Below are 26,954 nucleotides of genomic sequence, written 5' to 3'. Positions count from 1 at the left end.
TATATGAAGAGCTACATTTTCATCTCACATTTACTAAATAAGTGGATTTTTTTAGTCTCCAGAATTTTTTTTTAAAATTTGAAGCTTGAAAGGCAACTTGTGGGTTTGAATCAAAATACCCTTGTTTAGCAGCTGAGACAGGTATGCCCGCAGCACTTGGAAATCTTACTTCTACAAACTTGCTGGCTGAAACGCTTGCCGGGCCAGACGGCATTCTGACCCTCTTTTGTGGAATAATACTTTTTTGCCTTTATGAGCAAATGTACCTTTAGATTTGGAGGCAAACAATAGTGGGCTGAAGAGTCGACAGGTAGGGAAGTGGGACGGTGGGTGTGGAGCCCTCTTTTGAGGTTCTTGGCTGTGAGAAGATGGGAAGGAGAGAGTAGGCTCACAGTGAGGCTTGGCGCTGGAGGGCTTTGCTTGTTTTTGCATTGCTGGTTTGCTCTGAAGATGGGTGACGTCACCAATGATGTGTTCTTTTCCAAATCATACTTGCGCATTTCTGATTGGCCTCTTAACTGATTAAACACTGTTAAAATTCTCTCTTCTCCTATCTTTGGTAGTACAACTTTCTACTGGTCCTGGTCCTTCTGCCTATGACTAAGAAGGGTTTATTTCTTTATTTTTTTGAAGATATAAAAGGTATTTATTTTGTTTGAAATTTACATATGTTGAAAGTCACTTTTTTGATGAATAGTTCTGTGAATTACGGTTTATTGCTTTAAATGGTCATCTTTCCCAGGGCCTGTCCTTGTCTTCTTTACTTTATTCTGTACATTTTCTTGAGTAATCTCATTTGCTCTCATGATTTTAACTTCCACACCTGTATGGTGCAGGCACCCAAGTTTATAACTTGTCTTGCCTCATACATGTCTTCCCCTGGATGTCCCTGTAATTCCTATTTCTAATAATGCCATCGCCTTGGCCTTGGCCGGGAGCCTGTGTGATAGTCCCTTTCTCTGTCCCTCACTTGGTGCGGCCACATCATAGGTCACCAAATACTATTGATTTTTTGCCTTTAAAACCAGGGTCCTCAACTGTAGCTGCAAGTAAGCATCACCTGTGGAACTTTTAAAAGTTCTGTCCCAGAGCTACTGAATCAGCATCTCTTGAGACTTAGGCACGCATATTTTTATGAAGCTTCCCTGGTAATTCTCATGCTCGTCTAGCATTGAAAACAACTCTCAGCAGAATTTGTTCTCCCACGGTTCTGGAGGCCTCACGTCTTGGAATCAAGGTGTCCGCAAGGCCGTGCTGCTTCTGAAGGCCTTGGGGGAGGGTTCTCCTTTGCCTCTTCCCGCTTGTGGTGGCTCCAGGCGTTCCTTGGCCTGTGATCGTCTAACTCCAGTCTCTGCCTCCATCTTCACCCGGTCGTCTCCTCTCTTTCCCCGTGTGTGTCTCCTAAAGACATTGGTCACTGGATTTAGGGCCCCCAGCAATCCAGGATGATCTCATCTCCAGATCCCTAACTACGTCTGCAGAGACTCTTTTTCCAAGTAAGGTCACCGTCACAGGTTCTGGGACGTGGACCTGTCTTTCTGAGGGCCACCCACTACGTTCCTCCTCAGGTTAGGATACTTCTCCCATCCAATCATCCTGACTGTAATGCGGATGTGCATCTTGCATGGTGCTGCCCTCGTGATTACTTTATATGCAATGATGTTAGTCCTTTGCTTATATCTTACCAACTCCCATTCTTCTTAGGGTAAAAGGCCATGCCCCTTGTCATGGAGTACCAGGGGGTTGTAATCTGGACCCTGCCCACCTTTTACCCTCCTAGCCCTCTGCGTCTCTCCTCTTGAACTCTACGCTCCCACAGTACTGAACCACTCCTTGCCTTTGTACATACGATTGCCCTGCATTCCCCATTTAGTCATCTTGTTCAGATTTCAAGAAAGTTCACACTGTCTCCTCCGTGAGGGCTTCCGGTATGGCTCTTCCCACGTGCTTTGAATGACTAGTGCATCTTGTTGCACAAGTGTTTTATCGCGCTTGTTTTTATGTCTTTCTCTGCTTTTAAGTGGAGAGCTCTGAACACGGGGTGGTTGATATTCATCGTTGCAGCTCTAGTACTTGGCATTATAAATATCGAACGGATGACCATGTAGCTTAACCTGATTCGAAACTGTTCTCATCATGACACTGTTTTCTCCACTCTTACCTTAATTATTTCCAGCACGATTTTTCACTGGGTGTCATGTAGATGTATTAAGTAAGCAGGCATATTAAGTGGACTGGCATATTTGCTTAACCTGCAATATCAATATCTGTGCATCTCTGCTCAGGCAGTTGAAATGAAAATGTTTTTGCATATGTTAAGGTTGACATTTCTGGTTTTTGTGTTTTCACCTTTATATTAGATATGGCCTTGGGGTTGCAAGTAGCAGAAACCAGCCTGAGTTAGCTGAAACTAAAAAGAATTTCACCGACAAGGGTCAGAGTACATCTGGGCCAATAGAAGCCCTTAAGGACCCTCTTTCCATCTCTTTTTGTTGCTTGTCTCTGTTCATCTGCTTCACTCCTCACTTCTCTGCTGCTTCATCACGGAACAGACTGTGACATCCCCACAGCTCCCGTGCTTCCAGTTTGCAGCTCTGGCCACCCACGCAGACTGGCGGGCGGGTTGTCTCTCGTCCGGCTTTGCGTTTTCCGGGATGAGAATGTCATTGGCCAGCTTGGGCCGGATGTCTGCCTCCAGCTATTCAGCTCCAGGGTGGTGGGGGGGATGCTGGCCTGGCCTTTTCATTCAGACGTGATGCCGGGGCTCCGAGCCTTAGGGAGTTCAGGGCTGGATTCCTGAGAAGGGATGGCATGGTGAGCAGATCTCTTCAAAAGCATCTGCCGTGCTCTTACTAGGTTCGATATCCTTGACCAGCAGTATATAGTTGAGAGAAAGATGCAGCGGAGAGCTGGGCAAGTGTGAGGGGCACAAGGAACCTTGCCAGATCTTGTACCAATTGCCTTTAGGCCACAGTGGTGAAAATGTCCCTCTGAATTGTTTAGAGCCCTGCCTTTAATTGATTCACATATGTTTCTCTTAATACAGGATGCTCATCTTGGTTTAAGTGATGCGGAAATATATTAAGACAAAGTGAGTTTATAATGGTTGTTTACTCATGGATACGTTCTTTGTAGTAGTGATCACAGATATGTTTAAGAAAATAATGCACATTATTCTGATCTTGCCTCAGAAAAAGGAGAGGAATAAGACTTGAAACAAATTATTTTTGTATTCTAGAGACATTTTCTTGTTGCTGATGTTGCTTTGTGATGGAAATGGAGACATTAAAAACACAGCAGGAAAGTAAAGGAGCTGTTACAGTGGGGGATTACTGGACTGAATGTCAATATTATGACATAGTATGAGTGTGTTTCATGTTTGGTAATTGCAATCATTGTTGCTTTTGTTGTGGTCATCCATGTACAATGCTTGGTGTCAGTCTATTTATCTCTTGTAAAAATAAAATACAGTGTGTGTGTGTGAAAAAAAAGAAGATATGTTAGATGCAAATAACTGAAATATAACTTAAAGAAATTAAAAAACACAGCAGGAATAATTTCTGGTGATAATTTAAATCCATTGTCATACTGTAGCTACTGAATTGTACTAAAACAAACACCACAAACCCTTTGTTCCGACTTTCGCTGTTCTCAGTGGGCCTTGTGTCCCCTTTGCCATACTGGCCACCGTGATCTCTGGGATTGACGGACAAGTGGCAAAGGCAAGACTTCCAGGAGAGGGTGGAGCCACCACACCACGTGCACTGTCCCTGACTTTGGTGCTCGGCGGGAGCCTTGGAGCTGTCATGTTTATCCACACAAATTTGAAACAATTCCCTTCCTTCTTTCGGTTCTCTTCTTGAAAAGAACTTCTGCCAAGAGGGAGTTGGAGAAATAGACATGGCAGTGTGGCAACATGAGAAGCGGTCAGAACGTACAGGGACCCTTAATCCAGAGTTAGAAAATACAGGTGAAAATGGAAACCCTCCTGCAATCCTGCATTTCTTTTAAACACTGGTACTCGCTTAAGGTATTAATTCAGGAAATCTGCTTAAGGACAGTAATGTTTTCCAGGTGACTTTTAGAGATATGTGTTAGTTTGTGGACTAAAGGTCATCTTTTTTACCTTTGGGCTTTTTAATGGTCAACCTTCTTGTAGAGTCGTACTTCATGTTTAATTTTGCAGGCTAGTTTTTGCTAACCTGACAGTATAGGGTTCAAATGGCAAAGGGAATGAAGGTAGAGAATTCCGCACTTTTAAGAATGCAAGTAACTAAATTTGGTCTTACAAATAAAGATCCTACAGACATTAACATGATTTGTGAGTGAGAGATGAGGTTTAATTAGAATGCTAGTTTCTAACTAGTTCATTTAAAAATATTTCTTGAGTGTTTCTCCGGGGCCCATTAGGACGGCGCTTGCTGAGTTGAGCCAGCACTAATACGGCCTCTGCAGAATTCTCATTTGCTTATTTATACTCGGTCTCTTCTGAAAAGATTTGAAGAGTCTGACTTTATAGAATAGGAAACCTGTAATTACTTGGTACATCACTCTTAAATTAAGTTTCTGGAAGTGATTTGAATTTCATTATAGCCGAAGTCTGTGAACAGTCTGTTTTGTGTCCCTTTTGTGGGGCGGTTAGTGGGCAAGTCTTTGTGAGCATTCCTGTCTTTTCCCTTAGGCCATTGAACTTTTATTCTTAAGGCCTTTAAAATCTACAAATAAATGAACCCTCTCATCTCTCTTTATAGGTACAATGGTGCTTTACCTAATGGAGACAGAGGCCGGAGGAAAAGCAGATTTGCTCTCTACAAGCGGCCGAAGGCTAACGGAGTCAAACCCAGCACGGTCCATGTGATATCCACGCCGCAGGCATCCAAGGTAGGGGCTCCTTGGAACGGAGAGGGCCGGCGGTGACTCACGGTTACTCCTGATGAGCCGCTCTTCCCTTTCGGTCTCATTTCTCTGTGGGACAGTTTCTCAACCATTTGAGCTGGATAATCTTTGTCGTGAAGGGCTGTCCTGTGCATTGTATGTTTCGCAGCATCCCTGGCCTCTGCCCACTAGATGCCAGTAGCACCTCAACGCCCCCACCCCCAACTGCCACCACCATCGACACAACCAAAAGTAGCTCCAGAGCTTGCCACATGTTCCCTCCCCTCCCCCACCCTCCCCCACCCTCCCCTCACCCACCCTCACCCACCCTCCCCCACCCTCCCCTCCCCATCCCCCACCCTCCCCTGCCCGCCCCTCCCCTCCCCTCCCTCCCCACCCCTCCCTTCTGTCCCCCAGTCCTCACCCCATAATGAACCACTGACTTAGGATATAGTGGAATCAGCATATTATCAATTTAGAATAGTTATGGTTGAAAGATAAATGATGTTCTTTATCCTGAAGAGAGTTTTTATGTTAAATTTTGATATAAACCTCACTAAGATTTGCTGTTTTCCTTCTGTCACTTAAGGAGTGGGTGTTTTCACATAATCTGCATGTACATGGAATTGAATTTGTGTAATTATTAGAAAGATTGGAAGTAAACAGAGCTAAGTGCTATAAGAAGTCTGTGATACATATTTCCTCTTGTAAGTTTGAAGTATATAAAATGTTCATTTTTCAATGATTATTTCATTTGTTTTTTGATATATAAGTGGAGGAGAACCCTGAATTTCCATTCTGGCTGATATAGTCTATTAGATTATCTTTTAATTAAATACATTACTTAATGTGTAATATAGTTTCCTTTTTATAAAATAATTGTATTTACCTGAGGTATTTCATATGGAGCACTGGCTCTACATGTTTATTTATCATAATACGTTTGGACCATGTGGAATAAATAAGAGACTTGCTACCCATTTTTTACTGAAAACCCATGGTTCAAAGAGAAATGAACAGCTTCATGGAAGCATATGTGGTATTTATACTCAGTCTTAGCAACAGATCACCTTTGTTAACGTTTTTATAAAAAGTTCCTGTTGTTCTTTCTGAAGCAGTGCCACGGAAAAAGTTTGTGAGAATGTGCCAATTCAGATTGTCTTGTATTAGGGAGGGAATGGTTAGATGAGAAAATATCAAACACCAAGGAAACAGGAAAGAATAATACATAGTGGCCAAGTTTTAGGCTAGAAAAAGGGAAATAAAGTGAAAGTTTTAGGAAGGAAAGGACACTTGATAGGGTAAACAAAAAATCAGCCTTACAAAGATTCTGAGAAAAGGAGGAAGTGAAATGGCAACAGAATCTTGGAAGGTCAAGGAAGTATGAGAAATGTTTTATAGTCCAAAAATATTTGGAGGGGAAGGATACCAAGACAAATGTTTTTAAGCACGTGATGATGCCAAAAAATATTCTGATATTATAGACGCGGTCTTTATAATTTTGTCTATATGTTGATATTTATCTTTCCTTTCTCTGGCTCTGTACCTTTTTACATTTACTTTTTTTTTTAATCCAAATTTTATATTAATACAATGGCTTCAGATATTTTTAAAAAATTTATAGAACTCTTCCGTTACACAGTCTTCATGTTACAATAGAATATGAAATATATCTTCCAATAGCTACTATTAGAAGATCATGGCTCTTCCATACTCATTAGCCACCTCCATCTGCTCCAGTTTTAGCTTTTTCTATTTTACCTTTATACCTAGATTTTATCTGACGTTATTTGGATTATAAGTCTTTTGGAAGCTGTCTGTCTAAATCTGTTGAAAAAAAAATCGCTGAGAGTAGTATAGTAGGGACAATTGGGTTTTGGTCTTTTTTCTTTTCCTTTAAATTAATTAATTAATTATATTTTTGGCTGTGTTGGTTCTTCGTTTCTGTGCGAGGGCTTTCTCTGATTGCGGCGAGCGGGGGCCACTCTTCATCGCGGTGCGCGGGCCTCTCACTGTCGCGGCCTCTCTTGTTGCAGAGCACAGGCTCCAGATGCACAGGCTCAGTAATTGTGGCTCACGGGCCCAGTTGCTCCGCGGCATGTGGGATCTTCCCAGACCAGGGCTCGAACCCGTGTCCCCTGCATTGGCAGGCAGATTCTCAACCACTGCGCCACCAGGGAAGCCCTTGGTCTTTTTTAAAAAATAAATGTGTTTATTTTTGGCTGCGTTGGGTCTTCATTGCTGCGTACGGGCTTTCTGTAGTTGTGGCGAGCAAGGGCTACTCTTCATTGCGATGCGTGGGCTTCTCATTGCGGTGGCTTCTCTTGTTGCAGAGCACAGGCTCTAGAGCGCAGGCTCAGTAGTTGTGGTGCACAGGCTTAGTTGCTCCGTGGCACGTGGAATCTTCCCGGACCAGGGCTCGAACCCGTGTCCCCTGCACTGGCAGGAGGATTCTTAACCACTGCGCCACCAGGGAAGTCCTAGGTTTTGGTCTTATAACCTGTAAAAAAAAAAATACATTCTCAGGGCCTCAGTTTCCTCATTTATATTTATTTATTTTTATTTATGGCTGTGTTGGGTCTTCGTTTCTGTGCGAGGGCTTTCTCTAGTTGTGGCAAGCGGGGGGCCACTCTTCATCGCGGTGCGCGGGCCTCTCACTATCGCGGCCTCTCTTGTTGCGGAGCACAGGCTCCAGACGCGCAGGCTCAGTAATTGTGGCTCACGGGCCCAGTTGCTCCGCGGCATGTGGGATCTTCCCCGACCAGGGCTCGAACCCATGTCCCCTGCATTGGCAGGCAGATTCTCAACCACTGCGCCACCAGGGAAGCCCTCCTCATTTATAAAATGAGTTAGCTATGGGCAGAAGCCATGTTAAATCAGGAAAGATACTTTGGTTATAAGCAACAGAAATGATTCTGGCTAAAACAAACAAAGCAAGCATGGAGACATTATTAAAGGTTAGGGTAGGCACAGCTCTCAGAATCGGGGGAAAATTTGAGTAACCAGGTTTTGTGAGAGAAGAGAACCAGAGTATCCACAGGAGTTAACATAGATATTCTTTCCAGAGTGTTATAAAGTGGCTCCAACTACCTTCAATCACTTTGAAAGGTTTTTAATTTTCAGGAAAGAGAATCTGATAGGCCCATACAGGGTCAGTCAACCATGTCCAAGGGAGATGAATGGACCAGACATATTTATTGTGAGCTGATCACCTACCCCATATCGCCTTTCTCTTATTTATCTTGGTACCTGTATGTTGGGGGCCTTGTGCATAGTATGTCATCCTACCTGAACCTAGCACCTTAGTCACAAATCCTTCCCCCCTCCTGTTCCGCCTCAAACTCCCATCCCCGGACCGTGTTGCCCTGCCGCTCCTGCTGTCACCTACTCTGCTGGCCCCCTAGACAAAGTCTCTTAGGTATTTAACCTTTTCTTCAAATGCTCCTTCTACTACCTCACCTTAACTGAATCCTGGTTTTTCACTAATATGTTCTTTTTCCATCTTTTCCAGTTCATGGCATTAGAAATGATTTCATTTTGTTTCCATTTCAGTCTCTTCTTTTGTAACCCTACATTATTCATCTAAGCTGTCTCTTCCCCTGCTCCTCCTGCCCTCACTGACCTGTAGATCACCCTTCTGCGTGTTTCGGTGACTCCGTCCCCAGCTTAGTCTCTGTGACTCCCCAGGCTGTATTCAACGGAACATGAGCATCCAAGGTGCATAGTGCTGTAACTCTTTCAGTTTCAAGGACTGTCACTTCTGTTCCACATTTCCCACAGATATAGTGGACCTTATAGCCCATTGCCACTTGTAAGTCACCATAACCTCTAGTTCACTCCACTCGTGTACACATATACTCTCCTTATCAGATTTCATCAGAGCATCCAGCCCTTTAGCCTGTCCTTATTTGCCACGGTTGTTAGCCCACTTGGCTCTTCCAGTTATGTGTTAACTTCGCCCCAGATTCCCTTTCTCACCCTTCTTTGTGCGTCCCTAGCTCTGGGCCCTTCCCAGGCCCTGCCAGATTGTTTTTCTCATCTTCCTTCTCTCTCACCCTATTTCCCATCAGAAGGCCAGGGTGTGTGGTAGTACTTGGCAAAGGCTGTTTGACCGGAACCAGCAGTGCTTTCCTGTGAAATTTGTGATTCTGCAGTATTGGTAATGAAAGGGTCATCTTTGACTGGAGTTGTGCAAGTGAGCTCTGGAAGGGTGGGGTGGTTACCACTGTTAGAATTGGAGTGCTTGGCCTTTGACTATGCTTTTTTTCCCTCTGCCCCAGTCATTCCTTCTGCGCCACAGTCTGGGGGCAGACCAGGGAGACCCCTTTGCTGATGGCAGTGGCAGCTGGGAAATGGGCCCTGTTAGTCTTCCATGCGTCCCCGTGTCCAAGCTAAGTCAGATGAGGGTGGCAAGTATGTGCCACTGTTGTGTAATTGCTATTTGTGTAATCACGATTTGTGTAATCTTCATTTGTGTACATATTTGCTCTTGAAATAGTAATACTCAAAGATATTTCTCCTGTTATATAAGGTGTTAAAAGAAAAACCTGAAGCCCTGTTTTACTTTTAGCAGGTCTAGTACACAGATATAGGGCATTTAGCAATTTATTCATCCACGTATATTTATCTAGTCCTTTTCTGTGGCCAGCCATCATGCTAGGTATTGGATGTACTACAGGGACCAAAACATGTCCGCGTGGAGCTAATCGTCTCGTGAGTAGGCAAACAATAGGTAATCACGTGGATACACATGTATCTGAATATTTTGAAAAGCATGGTGCGGAAAAAGAATAAGGCGCTATGAGAAGAGGAGGCACAGAGTTTAGTCTGGGTGGATGGGGGAGGATCTCTGAGGAAGTGGCCTGTGAGCTGCGAGCTGAAGGGTAAAGAGGAGTTAGCCAGGCGAGCAGGGAGGTCTAGAGCTCTCGGGGTCCTGGTTGGAGAATTTGGATTTTTTTCCAAGGGGAAACATTGAAGGGTGTTTAGCAGAGGGAGTGGCAGAATATGACTGAGAATTTAAGTCCATTTATGCTTGTTCATTTACTTTTTAATGATGTGGGGCAATGATTTTGCTCTTATTTAACCTGTAAACAGTAGATGGTTGTGGTGGGGATGGTGATGGTGCCTGATGAGTAAATATTTTGCTGGTAACATGGTTTAAATTTAGCAACATTACTGTGGAAAACTCTTCATCATGGTTTTCCCTTCTTAGATTGTGCTTTATGGAAATCTCCTTTTTTGGGTATTTTTACTTTAAAAAAGTAATTGAATATCGCTTTGTTCCATTTGGCATTATTTCAGAATGGAAAATATCAGTGGTCTAGGAGTGACAGTTCAGAGAAAAACTGGGGCTATTTAATGTGGTTGTTACAACCAGGACTGCTCTTAAGCTGTTCGCACTGCGATGGTTCTACTGGTTGACAAGATATTAAAACTCTTCCTTATCAGTTAGTGAATAATGTAATAGTAACTGTGAGAAGTGGTAAAAACTAATAATACAAATTTCAGTGTGAACTCATTAGTTCAAGCTAATTTTCTAGGCTTTAGTGGGGTCTATTTTTGCAGCACTCACTGTCTGTCTGTCCAGCCTGTCTCTTAGAGACAGCGGTGGCATATCTCCACTGCACGTTCATTGTGAAGCTGGAGCCTTCTGTTCTTGCAAAGAATCATCTGTTTATCATTATCCTCAGATTTTTAAATTGCTATAGCTTTTTTTTTTCTTTTTAACATCTTTATTGGAGTATAATTGCTTTACAATGGTGTGCCAGTTTCTGCTTTATAACAAAGTGAATCAGCTATACAAATACATATGTTCCCATATCTCTTCCCTCTTGCATCTCTCTCCCTCCCACCCTCCCTATCCCACCCCTCTAGGTGGTCACAAAGCACAGAGCTGATCTCCCTGTGCTATGTGGCTGCTTCCCACTAGCTATCTATTTTACGTTTGGTAGTGTATATATGTCCATGCCAATCTCACTTTGTCGCAGCTTACCCTTCCCCCTCCCCGTATCCTCAAGTCCATTCTCTAGTAGGTCTGCACCTTTATTCCCGACTTGCCCCTAGGTTCTTCGTGACCATTTTTTTTTTTTTTTTAGATTCCATATATATGTGTTAGCATATGGTATTTGTTTTTCTCTTTCTGACTTACTTCACTCTGTATGAGAGTCTCTAGGTCCATCCACCTCACTACAAATAACTGTTTCGTTCCTTTTTATGGCTGACTAATATTCCATTGTATATATGTGCCACATCTTCTTTATCCATTCATCTGTTGATGGACACTTCGGTTGCTTCCATGTCCTGGCTATTGTAAATAGAGCTGCAATGAACATTTTGGTACATGACTCTTTTTGAATGATGGTTTTCTCAGGGTATATGCCCAGTAGTGGGATTGCTGGGTCGTATGGTAGTTCTATTTTGAGTTCTTTAAGGAACCTCCATACTGTTCTCCATAGTGGCTGTATCAATTTACATTCCCACCAACAGTGCAAGAGGGTTCCCTTTTCTCCACACCCTCTCCAGCATTTATTGTTTGTAGATTTTTTGATGATGGCCATTCTGACCGGTGTGAGATGATATCTCATTGTAGTTTTGATTTGCATTTCTCTAATGATTAATGATGTTGAGCATTCTTTCATGTGTTTCTTGGCAATCTGTATATCCTCTTTGGAGAAATGTCTATATAGGTCTTCTGCCCATTTTTGGATTGGGTTGTTTGTTTTTTTAATATAGAGCTGCATGAGCTGCTTGAAAATTTTGGAGATTAATCCTTGTCAGTTACTTCGTTTGCAAATATTTTCTCCCATTCAGAGGGTTGTCTTTTCATCTTGTTTATGGTTTCCTTTGCTGGGCAAAAGGTTTTAAGTTTCATTAGGTCCCATTTGTTTGTTTTTATTTTTATTTCCATTTCTCTAGGAGGTGGGTCAAAAAGGATCTTGCTGTGATTTATGTCATAGAGTGTTCTGCCTATGTTTTCCTCTAAGAGTTTGATGGTGTCTGGCCTTACATTTAGGTCTTTAATCCATTTTGAGTTTATTATTGTGTATGGTGTTAGGAAGTGTTCTAATTTCATTCTTTTACATGTACCTGTCCAGTTTTCCCAGCACCACTTATTGAAGAGGCTGTCTTTTCTCCACTGTATATTCTTGCCTCCTTTATCAAAGATAAGGTGACCATATGTGCGTGGATTTATCTCTGGGCTTTCTGTCCTCTTCCATTGATCTATATTTCTGTTTCTGTGTCAGTACCCTACTATCTTGATTACTGTAGCTTTGTAGTATAGTCTGAAGTCCAGGAGCCTGATTCCTCCAGCTCCATTTTTCTCTCTCAAGACTGCTTTGGCTATTCGGGGTCTTTTGTGTTTCCATACAAATTGTGAAATTTTTTGTTCTAGTTCTGTGAAAAATGCCAGTGGTAGTTTGATAGGGATTGCATTGAGTCTGTAGATTGCTTTGAGTAGTAGAGTCAGTTTCACACTGTTGATTCTTCCAATCCAAGAACACGGTATATGTCTCCATCTATTTGTATCATCTTTAATTTCTTTCATCAGTGTCTTATAATTTTCTGCATACAGGTCTCTTGTCTCCTTAGCTAGGCTTCTTCCTAGATATTTTATTCTTTTTGTTGCAGTGGTAAATGGGAGTGTTTTCTTAATTTCACTTTCAGATTTTTCATCATTAGTGTATAGGAATGCAAGAGATTTCTGTGCATTAATTTTGTATCCTGCTACTTTAGCAAATTCATTGATTAGTTCTAGTAGTTTTCTGGTAGCATCTTTAGGATTCTCTATGTATAGTATCATGTCATCTGCAAACAGTGACAGCTTTACTTCTTCTTTTCCGATTTGGATTCCTTTTATTTCTTTTTCTTCTCTGATTGCTGTGGCTAAAACTTCCAAAACTATGTTGAGTAATAGTGGTGAGAGTAGGCAACCTTGTCTTGTTCCTGATCTTAGTGGTTGGTTTCAGTTTTTCACCTTTGAGGACGATGTTGGCTGTGGGTTTGTCATATATGGCCTTTATTATGTTGAGGAAAGTTCCCTCTGTGCCTACTTTCTGGAGGGTTTTTATCATAAATGGGTGTTGAATTTTGTCGAAAGCTTTCTCTGCGTTATTGAGAGGATCATATGGTTTTTCTCCTTCAGTTTGTTAATGTGGTGTATCACATTGATTGATTTGCGTATATTGAAGAATCCTTTCATTCCTGGGATAAATCCCACTTGATCATAGTGTATGATCCTTTTAATATGCTGTTGGATTCTGTTTGCTAGTATTTTGTTGAGGATTTTTGCATCTATGTTCATCAGCGATATTGGCGTGTAGTTTTCTTTCTTTGTGACATCTTTGTCTGGTTTTGGTATCAGAGTGATGGTGGCCTCATAGAATGAGTTTGGGAGTGTTCCTCCCTCTGCCATATTTTGGAAGAGTTTGAGAAGGATAGGTGTTAGCTCTTCTCTAAATGTTTGTTAGAATTTGCCTGTGAAGCCATCTGGTCCTGGGCTTTTGTTTGTTGGAAGACTTTTAATCACAGTTTCAATTTCAGTGCTTGTGATTGGTCTGTTCATATTTTCTATTTCTTCCTGGTTCAGTCTCAGAAGTTTGTGCATTTCTAAGCCTTTGTCCGTTTCTTCCAGGTTGTCCATTTTATTGGCATAGAGTTGCCTGTAGTAATCTCTCATCATCCTTTGTATTTCTGCAGTGCCAGTTGTTACTTCTCCTTTTTCATTTCTAATTCTATTGATTTGAGTCTTCTCCCTCTTTTTCTTGATAAGTCTGGCTAATGGTTTATCAATTTTGTTTATCTTCTCAAGGAACGAGCAGTTAGTTTTATTGATCTTTGCTATCGTTTCCTTCATTTCTTTTTCATTTATTTCTGATCTGATCTTTAAGATTTCTTTCCTTCTGCTAACTTTGGGGTTCTTTTGTTCTTCTTTCTCTCATTGCTTTAGGTGTAAGGTTAGGTTGTTTATTTGAGATGTTTCTTGTTTCTTAAGGTAGGATTGTATTGCTATAAACTTCCCTCTTAGAACTGCTTTTGCTGCATCCCATAGGTTTTCGGTCGTTGTGTTTTCATTGTCATTTGTTTCTAGGTATTTTTTGATTTCCTCTTTGATTTCTTCAGTGATCTCTTGGTTATTAAGTAGTGTGTTGTTTAGCCTCCATGTGTTTGTATTTCTTACAGATTTTTTTCCTGTAATTGATATCTAGTCTCATAGCGTTGTGGTTGGAAAAGATACTTGATATGATTTCAATTTTCTTAAATTTACCAAGGCTTGATTTGTGACCCAAGATATGATCTATCCTGGAGAATGTTCCATGAGCACTTGAGAAGAATGTGTATTCTGTTGTTTTTGGATGGAATGTCTTATAAATATCAATTAAGTCCATCTTGTTTAATGTATCATTTAAAGCTTGTGTTTCCTTATGTATTTTCATTTTGGATGATCTGTCCATTGGTGAAATTGGGGTGTTAAAATCCCCTACTATGATTGTGTTACTGTCGATTTCCCCTTTTATGGCTGTTAATATTTGTCTTATGTATTGAGGTGCTCCTATGTTGGATGTATAAATATTTACAATTGTTATATCTTCTTCTTGGATTGATCCCTTGATCATTATGTAGTGTCTTTCTTTGTCTCTTATATAAGTCTTTATTTTAAAGTCTATTTTGTCTGATATGAGAATTGCTACTCCAGCTTTCTTTTGATTTCCATTTGCATGGAATATCTTTTTCCATCCCCTCACTTTCAGTCTGTATGTGTCCCTAGGTCTGAAGTGCGTCTCTTGTAGACAGCATATACACGGATCTTGTTTTTGTATCCATTCAGCCAATCTATGTCTTTTGGTTGGAGCATTTAATCCATTTACATTTAAGGTAATTATTGATATATATGTTACTATTACCATTTTCTTAATTGTTTTGGGTTTATTATTATAGGCCTTTTCCTTGTCTTGTGTTTCCTGCCTAGAGAAGTTCCTTTAGCATTTGTTGTAAAGCTGGTTTGGTGGTGCTGAATTCTCTTAGCTTTTGCTTGTCTGTAAAAGTCTTAATTACTCCGTCAAATCTGAATGAGGTCCTTGCTGGGTAGAGTAATCTTGGTTGTAGGTTTTTCTCCTTCCTCACTTTAAGTATGTTCTGCCACTCCCTTTTGGCTTGCAGAGTTTCTGCTGAACAATCAGCTGTTAACCTTATGGGGATTCCCTTATGTGTTATTTGTTGCTTTTCCCTTGCTGCTTTTAATATTTGATCTTTGTATTTAATTTTTGATAGTTTGATTAATATGTGTCTTGGCGTGCTTCTCCTTGGATTTATTCTGTATGGGACTCTCTGTGCTTCCTGGACTTGATTAACGATTTCCTTTCCCATATTAGGGAAGTGTTCAACTATAATCTCTTCAAATATTTTCTCAGTCCCTTTCTTTTTCTCTTCTTCTTCTGGAACCCCTATAATTCGAATGTTGGTGCGTTTAATGTTGTCCCAGAGGTCTCTGAGACTGTCCTCCATTCTTTTATTCTTTTTTCTTCATTCTGCTCTGCAGTAGTTATTTCTACTATTTTTTCTTCCAGGTCACTTATCCTTTCTTCTGCCTCAGTTATTCTGCTATTGATCGGTTCTAGAGAATTTCTGATTTCATTTATTGTGTTGTTCATCACTGTTTGTTTGCTCTTTAGTTCTTCTAGTTCCTTCTTAAATGTTTATTGTATTTTCTCCATTCTATTTTCAAGATTTTGGATCATCTTTACTATCATTATTCTGAATTCTTTTTCAGGTAGACTGCGTATTTCCTCTTCATTTGTTAGGTCTGGTGGGTTTTTGCCTTGGTCTTTCATCTGCTGTGTGTTTCTCTGTCTTCTCATTTTGCTTAACTTACCGTGTTTGGGGTCTCCTTTTCGCAGGCTGCAGATTTTTAGTTCCAGTTGTTTTTGGTGCCTGTCCCCAGTGGCGAAGGTTGGTTCAGTGGGTTGTGTAGGCTTCCTGGTGGAGGGGACTAGTGCCTGTGTTCTGGTGGATGAGGCTGGATCTTGTCTTTCTGGTGGGCAGGTCCACGTCTGGTGGTGTGTTTTGGGGTGTCTGTGGCCTTATTATGATTTTAGGCAGCCTCTGTGCTAATGCATGTGGTTTTCTTCCTGTCTTGCTAGTTGTTTGGCATAGGGTGTCCTGCACTGTAGCTTGCTGGTCATTGAGTGGAGCTGGGTCTTGGCGTTGAAATGGAGATCTCTGGGAGATTTTCACCGTTTGATATTACGTGGAGCTGGGAGGTCTCTTGTGGACCAGTGTCCTGAACTTGGCTCTCCCACGTCAGTGGCATAGCCGTGACGCCTGGCTGGAGCACCAAGAGCCTGTCCTCCGCACGGCTCAGAATAAAAGGGAGGAAAAAAAGAAAGAAAGAAAGAAGATAAAATAAAATAAAGTTATTAAAATAAAAAATAATTATTAAGAATAAAATTTCTTTAAGTAATAAAAAAAAAAAGGACAGAACCCTAGGATAAATGGTAAAAGCAAAGCTATACAGACAAAATTACACACAGAAGCATACACCTACACACTCACAAAAAGAGACAAAGGGAAAAAATATATGTATATCGTTGCTCCCAAAGTCCACCTCCTCAATTTGAGATGATTCGTTGTCTATTCAGGTATTCCACAGATGCAGGTACATCAGGTTGATTGTGGGGATTTAGTCTGCTGCTCCTGAGGCTGCTGGGAGATATTTCTCTTTCTCTTCTTTGTTCGCACAGCTCCCGGGTTTGGCTGTGGATTTGGCCCCACCTCTGCGTGTAGGTCGCCTGAGGGTGTCTGTTCTTCCTCAGACAGGATGGGGTTAAAGGAGCAGCTGCTTCAGGGGCTCTGGCTCACTCAGGCCGCGGGGAGGGAAGGGTACGGATGCGGGGCGAGCCTTCGGCGGCAGAGGCCTGCGTGACGTTGCAGCAGCCCAAGGTACGCCGTGTGTTCTCCCGGGGAAGTCGTCCCTGGACCACGGGAGCCTGGCAGTGGTGGGCGGCACAGGCTCCCGGGAGGGGAGGTGTGGAGAGTGACCTGTGCTTGCACACGGGCTTCTTGGTGGCTGCAGTGGCAGCCTTAGCGTCTCATACCCGTCTCTGGGGTCCGTGTTGATAGCCACGGCTCGCGCCCGTCTCTGGAGCTCCTTTAAGTGGCACTCTTAATTCTCTCTCCTCGTGCACCAGGAAACAAAGAGGGAAGAAAAAGTCTCTTGCCTCTTCGGCGGCTCCAGACCTTTTCCTGGACTCCCTCCCAGCCAGCTGTGGCGCACTAGCCCCTTCAGGCTGTGTTCACGCCGCCAACCCCAGTCCTCTCCCTGCGATCCGACCTCCGAAGCCCAAGCCTCAGCTCCCAGCAGCCCCCACCGTGGGTGAGCAGACAAGCCTCTTGGGCTGGTGAGTGCTGGTCGGCACCTGTCCTCTGTGCAGGAATCTCTCTGCTTTGCCCTCCGCACCCCTGTGGCTGCGCTCTCCTCCGTGGCTCCGAAGCTTCCCTTCCCCACACCCACCCCCGTCTCCACCAGTGAAGGGGCTTCTAGTGTGTGGAAACCTTTCCTCCTTCACAGCTCCCTCCCAGAGGTGCAGGTCCTGTCCCTATTCTTTTTTCTCTGTTTTTTCTTTTTTCTTTTGCCCTACCCAGGTACGTGGGGAGTTACTTGCCTTTTGGGAGGTCTGAGGTCTTCTGCCGGCATTCAGTAGGTGATCTGTAGGAGTTGTTCCACACGTAGATTTATTTCTGATGTATTTGTGGGGAGGAAGGTGATCTCCGTGTCTTACTCTTCCGCCGTCTTGAAGCTCCTCTCCCGGTACAGCTTTTAAATAGTTTTTATTTTGGCTCTTTCATTGTTACCACACTACAATTCTTGAGTTAGTAGTGCCTGGTGTTTTGATATTTGTAAGTACAAGAATTAATTTTATTATTTTATTATAAATGAAGAGGCAGCAAAGTTTTATTCTTTTAGATATCATAAACATAAATATTCTGAATCTGTCAGAGAAGATAAAAAATGAATATTAGTAGAAAGTTGAAGTCCAGAATATCTCTTGATAATATACAGGAATACAAACCTAAAACAGATAATTTGTATTTCTAGGATGAAACACAGTTTGATTATTTTGACAAAAAATATAAACATGAACAACATTTTTTTAAATTTATTTTTTACTGAAGTATAGTTGAATTACAGTGTTGTGTTCATTACTACTGTACAGCAAATGAACAGCCTATCTTTATACCTCAAGGGACTAGCAAAAGAACAAACTAAGCCCAAAGTTAGTAGAAAAAGGGAATAATAAAGATCAGAGCAGAAATAAATGAATGAGACAAAAAAGACAATAGAAAAGGTTAATGAAACTAAGAGTTGTTTTTTTTGAAATGTAAACAAAATAGACAGATCTTTAGCTAGATTCAACAAGAAAAAAAGAGAGGGGACTCAAAATTAGAAATGAAAGAGATGTTACAACTGATACCACAGAAGTAAAAGGATCACAAGAGACTGGTATGAACAACCATACACCAGCAAATTGGTCAACCTAGGAGAAATAAATTCCTAAAAACATAAAACCTTCCAAGCCTGAATCATGGAGAAATAGAAAATCTGAACAGACCAATTACTAGTAAGGAGATTGGATCAGTAATCAAAAACCTCCCAACAAACAAAAGTCCAGGACCAGATGACTTCTGGTGAATTCCACCAAATGTTTAAAGATGAATGAGTACCAATCCTTCTCAAATTCTTCCAAAAATTGAAGAGGAGGGGACACTTTCAAACTCATTTTATAAGGTTAGCATTACCCAAATACCAAAACCAGACAAGGACACTACAAGCAAAGGAAAATACATGCCAATATTCCTGATTAACATAGAAGCAAAAATCCTCAACAAAATTTTTTTTTAATAAAGGGAATTTCTTATAGAGAACTGACTGTACATTTGCCAGAGGTGCAGAAGGAGAAGTAGAGGTCCTGGAGGAGTAAAGAGGAAGAAGGGGTGATACCTAAGGATTAGAAGCTGCTAACATCCCTGAGTTGAAACCCATTACAGCATCTGTTGCAGTTCTATTGGAAAAGCTATCTCAGTTGGTTCTGGATACATCAAAAGGTGCTTTTTTTTGTATGATCTTTATCATATATCAAGTCTTTTTTTTTTAAACTTTTTATCTTATATTGGAGTGGAAGGGTAGCGGGAGGGATAGTTAGGGAGTTTGGGATTGACATGTACACACTGCTATATTTAAAAGGGATAACCAACAAGGACCTACTGTATAGCACAAGGAACTCTACTCAATATCATGTAACAACCTAAATGGGAAAAGAATTTGAAAAAGAATAGATGCATGTATATGTATAACTGAATCACTTTGCTGTACACCTGAAACTAACACAACATTGTTGATCAACTATACTCCAATATAAAATTAAAAGTCAACAAAATTTTAACAAACCAAATTTAACAGTACATTAAAAGGATCATACACCATGATCAAGAGAGATTTATTCCAAGGATGCAAGGATGGTTCAACACCTGCAGATCAATCAGTGTGATACACCACATTAACAATATGAGGGATAAAAACCATGTGTTCATCTCAATAAGTGCAAAAAAAGCATTTGACAAAAAATGGAACATCCATTTATGATTTTTAAAAAAACCCAACAAACTGAGTACAGAGGGAATGTACCTCAACATAATAAAGGCCATATATGATAAGCCCATAGCTTGTTCTGTAAGATCAGGAGCAAGACAAGGATGCCCACTCTGGCCAATTTTATTCAACATAGAACTGGAAGTGAAGTCCTAGCCAGAGCAATTAGGGGGAGAAGAAGAAAAAGAAAGAAAGAAAGGAAGGAAGGGAGGGAAGGAGGAATGAAGGAAGAAAGGAAGGAAGGAAGAGGGAGGGAAGAAAGAAAGAAAAGAAAAGAAAGAAAGGGCATCCAAACTGGAAAGGAAGAAGTAAAATTGTCTCTATTTGCAGATGACTTGAAATTGCATATAGAAAACCCTAGAGATTCCACCAAAAAACTTTTAGAATAAATGAATTCAGTAAATTTGTAGGGTACAAAAGTCAATGTACAAAAGTCAGTAAGGAATTATCAGAGTAATGAAGAAAAAAATCGCATTTACAGTTGCATCAAAAAGAATAAAATACCTCAGAATAAATTTAACTAAGGAGGTGAAAGATCTGTACGGTGAAAACAAAAGTCTTTGATGAAAGAAATTGAAAAAGACACAAATAAATAGAAAGATATTCTGTGCTCATGGATTGGAAGAATCAATACTGTTAAAATGTTCGTACTACCCAAAGCAATCTACAGATTCAATGCAATCTCTATGAAAATTTCAGTAGCATTTTTCACAAATATAGAACAAACTATCCTAAAATTTATATGGACTTACACAAGACCCCAAATAGCCAAAGCAACCGTAAGAAAGAACAACAAAACTGGAGGTATCACATTGCCTGATTTCAGACTATATTACAAAGTAATTACATAGTAATCAAAACAGTTTGGTATTGGCATAAAAACAGATACATAGATCAATGTAATAGAATAGAGAACCCAGAAATAAACCCATACATATATGGTCAATTTATGACGACGGAGCCAAGAATACTCCAAGGGGAAACGATGGTCTCTTCAGTAAATGGTGTTGGAAAAATTGGACATTCACATGCAAAAGAATGAAACCAGGCCACATACACAGAAATCAACTTAATGGATTAAAGATTTGAATATAAGACCTGAAACCATAAAACTCCTAGAAGAAACTCCTAGAAGAAGACAGCTTTTTGAGATTAGTCTTGGTGATGATTTCTCGGATTTGACACCAAAAGCAAAGGCAATAAAAGCAAAAATAAACAAGTGGGTTTATACCAAACTTTAAGACTTTTGCAGAGCAAAGAAAACTATCAACGAAATGAAGAGGCAACCTACTGAATGGGAGAAAATATTTGTAAATCATGTGTCTGATAAGGGGTTAATGTCCAAAATATATAAAGAACTCATATAACTCAATAGCAAAACAAACAAACCCAAACAATATGATTAAAAAATGAGCAAAATATCTTAAAAGACATTTTTCCAAAGAAGATATCCAAATGGCCAATAGGTACATGAAAAGGTGCTCAGCATCGCTAATCATCAGTGAAATGCATATCAAAACCAGAGTGACGGGCTTCCCTGGTGGCGCAGTGGTTGAGAGTCTGCCTGCCAATGCAGGGGACACGGGTTCGAGCCCTGGTCTGGGAAGATCCCATGTGCCGCGGAGCAGCTGGGTCCGTGAGCCACAATTACTGAGCCTGCGCGTCTGGAGCCTGTGCTCTGCAACAAGAGAGGCCGCGGTAGTGAGAGGCCCGCGCACCGCGATGAAGAGTGGCCCCCGCTTGCCACAACTAGAGAAAGCCCTCGTACAGAAACGAAGACCCAACACAGCCATAAATAAATAAATAAATACTTAAAAAAAAAAAAAACCAGAGTGATACCACCTCGTGCCTGTTAGAATGGATATTATCATAAAGACAAGAAATAACAAGTATTTGAGGGTGTAGAGAAGGGAGCCCTTGTACACTGTTGGTGGGATTGCAAAATGGTGTAGCCACTGTGGAAAACAGTATGGAGATTTTTCAAATAACTAAAACTACAGTTACTATATGATCCAGCAATCTAACTCCTGTCCTGCGTATGGAAAGGAAATGAAAACAAAATCTTGAAGAAATGTCTGCACTCCCATGTTCATTGCAGCATTATTCACATTAGCCAAGATATGGGAACAACCTAAGTGTTCATCAACAGTTGAATGGATAAAGATGTGGCATATATGTATATACAGTGGAATATTGTTCAGCCATGAGAAAGAAGGACATCTTGCCATTTGCGACAACATGGTGGGATCTTAAGGGTATTATGCTAAGTGAAATAAGTCAGATAGAGAAAGACAGATACTGTATATTACTTACATATGGAATCTAAAGAGCTGAACTCATAGAAACAGAGGCTAGAATGGTGGTTACCAAGGGATGGGGGAAATGGGGAGATGTTAGTCAGTATACAAACCCCCAGTTACAATTTGAATAAGTTTTGGGGATCTAATGTACAGCATGGTGATTATAGTTAATTATGCTGTTCTATATACTTGAAAATTGCTAAGAGAGTAGATCTCAAATGTTCTCACCACAAAAAAGAAGTGGTAATTTGGGACATGATGGAAGTGTCATGTCTAAGGGTATGGTGGTTATCATTTTACAATATATAAAACATCAGATCAACATGTTGTATACTTTAAACTTACACAATGTTATACGTCAAACATATCTCATTAAAGCTGGAAAAAATAAACATAAATCAGTTTTCAAAAAAAAATTAAGAAAATATCTTCCCAAAACATTTTATCAAAGAGTATTGCTAAAGCAAAGGAAAAAGTATTTATGAAATACCATCACAATATACTGTATGGTTTAAAGTAACTTTCTGACTTGAAGTATTTATTAAGACTTCAAAAAATAGTTTTTATACAAATGTATCATGGCAGTTAGAGTTATGGCTCTGATTGCTGTAAAACATATCTATCGAGAGGAGAGAACAACTTTTTGGAAAACTTATAAATCAGGGCAGTAAAATTTTAGGCATTGACAAAGCTCCAACCATTTCAAATAGAAGTGGTTTAATAATTTACTTAAAATGCAGTATTCAGGACTTTGAAGATAGGTGATGGTTTTTGTTGATTTCATGGAGCTAAAAGGAACAACATCTGAAATATATTAAACTTTATTGTCATACTCAAGAAAAATGGTCTCAATGATAAATATTTACATGAAAACTTTATGAATTTTGTACAGGTGGTGCAAGTATAGTGCTAAGGAGGAAAAAAGTCTGAAATTCTAGAATAACTTCTACATATTTTTATTTGAGGTTTTATTTGTTACTTTAGTTATCTCTGGATCATGGCATAAAAAGATAGAAACCAAATAAACCACTTAACAATTTTTCTTGATATTTTTATATTTGTGAGCTTATGTTATTTAATAACTGGTATTTATTTGATATACCTAAGAACTTGGAATTGAAATAATGAAATACAGTTGATCCTTGGACAACACAGGTTTGAACTGCGTGGGTCCACTTATACGTGGATTTTTTTTTTCAATAGTCAATACTGCAGTACTGCACATCCACAGTTGGTTGAATCCCTGGATGCAGAGAAGTCATGTATATGGAGGGCTGACAATAAGATACTCAGATTTTTGACTGCATGGAAGGTCTGTTCCCCTAATGCCCATGATGTTCAAGGGTCAACTGTATTAGCCTTTGGATGGACAGCCTGGGTATTATTGATGCAAACTCAGTTTGGAAATCCTATAAAGAATTGCATATTGACTTTAATAGAAATTGTGAGATAGCATTTGAATAATTACATTTTTTAGAGATTTAGCTTCATTACATACTATTCTAACCATTCTTATTTCTTTGGTTTTATAAGAAAGAAAATTTCTAATTATTAAAATGGATAGATTTCTTTGACAAGTAATAGATAATAGAACATATAAAACAAAATACAGGAAGCTGTGGTAGAAAAGCAGAGAATATTAGAGAAACAAACAAATTTGAAATAAAGTAAGATATTCCAAGAGAAAAATTATTAAATTATCCAACAAGTTACATGAAAATACCCTTATTTGATGACAAATCTGAAGAGTATAGTTAACTTTTAATAAATTATTTTTAATTTATTCGTTCTTAGAATTTGACCAGTTGATTGTTTTCAAAGCACCATAGATGGAAGGTGAACAAAATTTTGTAAAAGTAAGCTAGATAATTGAATATGACAGTTCAATAAGTGATTTTCATGATGGTGATAGAAATAGTGAATATTATTAAGGCTAGAAAAAAATGTAATTTAATTGACATTAGTTCAGCATGAGGTGTAATATAAGATTTACCAAGAACAATCTTATGGGGAAAATCTATATATCAAGACTCATCTGCTGTCTTTCAGTTAAATAGGGGATGTTACTAGAAGAGTTTGGTTTGTTATATTGAATAATAGCTCAGACATTACTTAGCTGTGACCGATATACATCAAATAAAGGATCACACCAGTATTTTCTAACAATTAACAGATGAGTTAGAAATTATTAGCATGATTTGATGAATGGTTGGTGCTCTAACTTACAGTTTTATACTATGTGTAGTTCATATTTAGAGAATAAATGGGAATGTTAAAAAATTTTTTGATTTATATGCTTAATAGTTTTTATTATAATTCTGATTGCTAAATATTGTCACTCCAGACATGAATAATTTTTTTAATATATCTGTGATTAGGTGATTATCTCATTTTATGTTTTACGTGGTATGAGTTTTAACATCAGTAATTGGTTATTATTAACTACGTAGTACATTTCTGTAAATTTTGACTCAGTACTTTTAATGATGTTTTTCTAAAGTTTTTGATAGTTGTTATTGCAAATACTGTTAAGTGTAGCAACTTGTGAGTCATTCTTCCTTTCTTGTTTTTTTGGTTTAGCTTTGTTGTTAACAGAGTAAACAACAGTAGGCTTTCTTGTTTAAGTACCTTTTCTTTCAAATCACCTAAATAAAGTGTTGAGATTTTTTTACTGCCGTGTTTAAGCGAGGCAGCTTGACTTGTATTGGTACTTGTACTTGACTTTTACTGAGACAGCATAATTAGCACCATTTTCCCATTCACATTTGTGTCAGTGCCTTTAAGGTAGGTTCTAAGATATTTTGTAGTACTTTTAAAATTAAAGTTTGAAGTGTGATTCACTGCCTACTGAGAATAATTCCATGAAGCTGAAGACTATTACATTTTTCTTAGTTTCTGCAATTAATATAGTTTGGCACTAACATTTTTGTTTTCTCTAACCCTTCTTCCAGCATATATAGTTTCCTCGTCTCAAACGCTAACGACTGATGGGTTTTTTTGTGTGTGCAGAATAATTACAAGGTCATTGCTGCCTTCCCTTCTGTTCATTGATATTTAATCAAAACTTCTGCTTTGCTGTGTGCTGTGGGCAGAATTAGTCATTGGTTTCTAGCAAAAGAGACATTTTTGTCTTCTTTTCTGTATTTAGGATGTGGTCGGCAGACTAGTGCCCCCCTCCACCCCCCAAGATGTCCATGCCTTGGTCTGTGGGACCTGTGAATATCTTACATGGCAGAAGGGACTTTGCAGATGGAATTAAGGTCGTGGAACTTAAAATAGGGAGATTATCTTGGATTATTGGGATGGGCCCAGTGTACTCGCAAGGGTCCTTAAACGTGGAAGAGGGAGGTAGAAGACTCAGATGTGAGGGAAGAAGGAATTGGAGAGTTTGAAGCATGAGCAGGACTCAACTTGCTGTTCCTGGATTTGAAGATGGCGGAAGGGGGCTGTGAGCCTAGGAATGCAGGCAGCCTCTAGAAGCTGAGAGCAGCTGTGGCAGACAGCAGCACGGAAACGCGGACCTCAGCCCCTTTGTCACAGGGAACTCAATTCTGCCAACAACCTGAATGTCCCTGGAGGCAGATTCCTCCTTAGAGCCTCATAAAGGAATGCAGCCCTCCTGACCCCTTGATTTCTGCCTTGTGAGACTTGGGCAGAGAAACCAGCCAAACCTATAGACCAACAGACCTGTGAGATGATACATGTGTGGTGTTTGTAGCTGCTACGTTATTTTTTACAGCAGCAAGAGAAAACTTATATATGCTATTTTATGGGACATGAAATACAGAGTATCTTGAAATACTGAGCAGCTCTTAAGCTTGTGTTGTGGGAAACAAAAGGATGGGGAGGCCATCAAAGAATTAGGAGGCAGGGAGGGAGGTTTTTGGTTCTTTTCTTGCAGATCCAGAGTGTTGGAGCAGGAGAGCTTGACTCTAGCACACAGTAACTTAATTATCAGTGTAGTTGTCTGCATTACTGATATATAATAATTATACTATTGACTCGATTCATGTATTAGTTGGAAAAATCGTATTTAATTTGTGTTGTCCTGAAAGCACAGTTTTATTAAGGAGTTGCTTTTAACATGTCAGTGTGGGAGAATGCTTGTATTTATATTTATAATTAAGCCTTTGCTCAAACTTATTTGAATTATGACTCTGATTCAGGCACTTACACCTGTCCTGTCTTTTCACAGAGGTAAAGAATCTCTTGCTGTAACTTTCTTTAATAAAAACTTGGAACATGAGAGTTGGAAGGAACTGTATTCAGACTGATGGATTTTACACATGAGGGACTTGAAGTTCAGAGAAGCCCATTAAGCAGTCTCAGGTCACTAGGCCAGGTGTGTTGCCCAGGGCCCAGAAGTATCGGTCCATAGCTGCAGGTAGCAGGTGGAAAGTGCGGTGAAGGAGAGAACCAAGCTGGATTCTGCTCTGAGTCTCCCACCTTCCAGGAGTGTGACTTGGAAAATCCTAAGACTGCTCTAATGATCAAATAAATGAATGTGCTATTTGTTAGTAGAAATGGAAGTTACTCTGTCGACTTAAGGATCATTAGCATTGTTAGGATAAGCTGTCCAGTCAGAAATCAGGTGCTTTGCAGAGAAAGCCTTTCCTACAGAAGGAACAGTGATGGAGACTTGAATTTAAGTAGCTGGTTTGTTTGCAGTGGTAGTTACAGCAGCAAGTGGTAAAAGGTACATCAAAATGAATTCTGTGCAGCTGAACAGAAGTCACAGCCTCCGAGGGAGGGGCACGGAGGTATCGTTGACTGACTTGAACTTGCTGTGGCCTGTTTTGTTACAATTCTGCCTTTCACACTGAAGTGCCTGGTTGACCTTATCTTTTGTGAGAAAGTGCTTCAGCCTGTTTGAGATCCTGTGCTGCTGACAGGTTCACAGGATACCTACTTACAAGCTAATTATCGATCACACCCGTGTCATGGGTGAATGAGTGACTTTGGGAACCTTTGGTTTTGCCCTACCAGAGTTAGAGTTAACGGGAGCTCGGAGGAGCCTGGGTGCAGGAGCTCTCAGGTGGATAACTCCTGCTCATCCCTGCTTTGCCATATATCCTTATTCTGCCGTCAGGTGAGCCGTGCAGGACCATCCCTCTCTTCTCTGCGTTTCAGCCTGA

General features: G+C 40.2%; 1 protein-coding gene across 2 annotated transcripts in view; it reads left to right on the top strand.

Annotated features, from left to right (window-relative positions):
* PELI2 (pellino E3 ubiquitin protein ligase family member 2) overlaps positions 1–26,954 on the top strand; it is a 209,944-nt gene that overhangs the window by 47,096 nt on the left and 135,894 nt on the right. For both annotated transcript variants that reach the window (XM_082450460.1, XM_082450459.1), the window contains exon 2: positions 4,752–4,881. In XM_082450460.1, the coding sequence (XP_082306586.1) occupies positions 4,752–4,881 (130 nt within the window). The remainder of the gene's footprint in view (positions 1–4,751; positions 4,882–26,954) is intronic.

This window comes from Balaenoptera physalus (assembly GCF_965194825.1).
Source record: "Balaenoptera physalus genome assembly, chromosome: 2".
Classification (NCBI taxonomy): Eukaryota; Metazoa; Chordata; class Mammalia; order Artiodactyla; family Balaenopteridae; genus Balaenoptera; species Balaenoptera physalus.
This window is presented reverse-complemented; position numbering and strand designations above follow the sequence as displayed.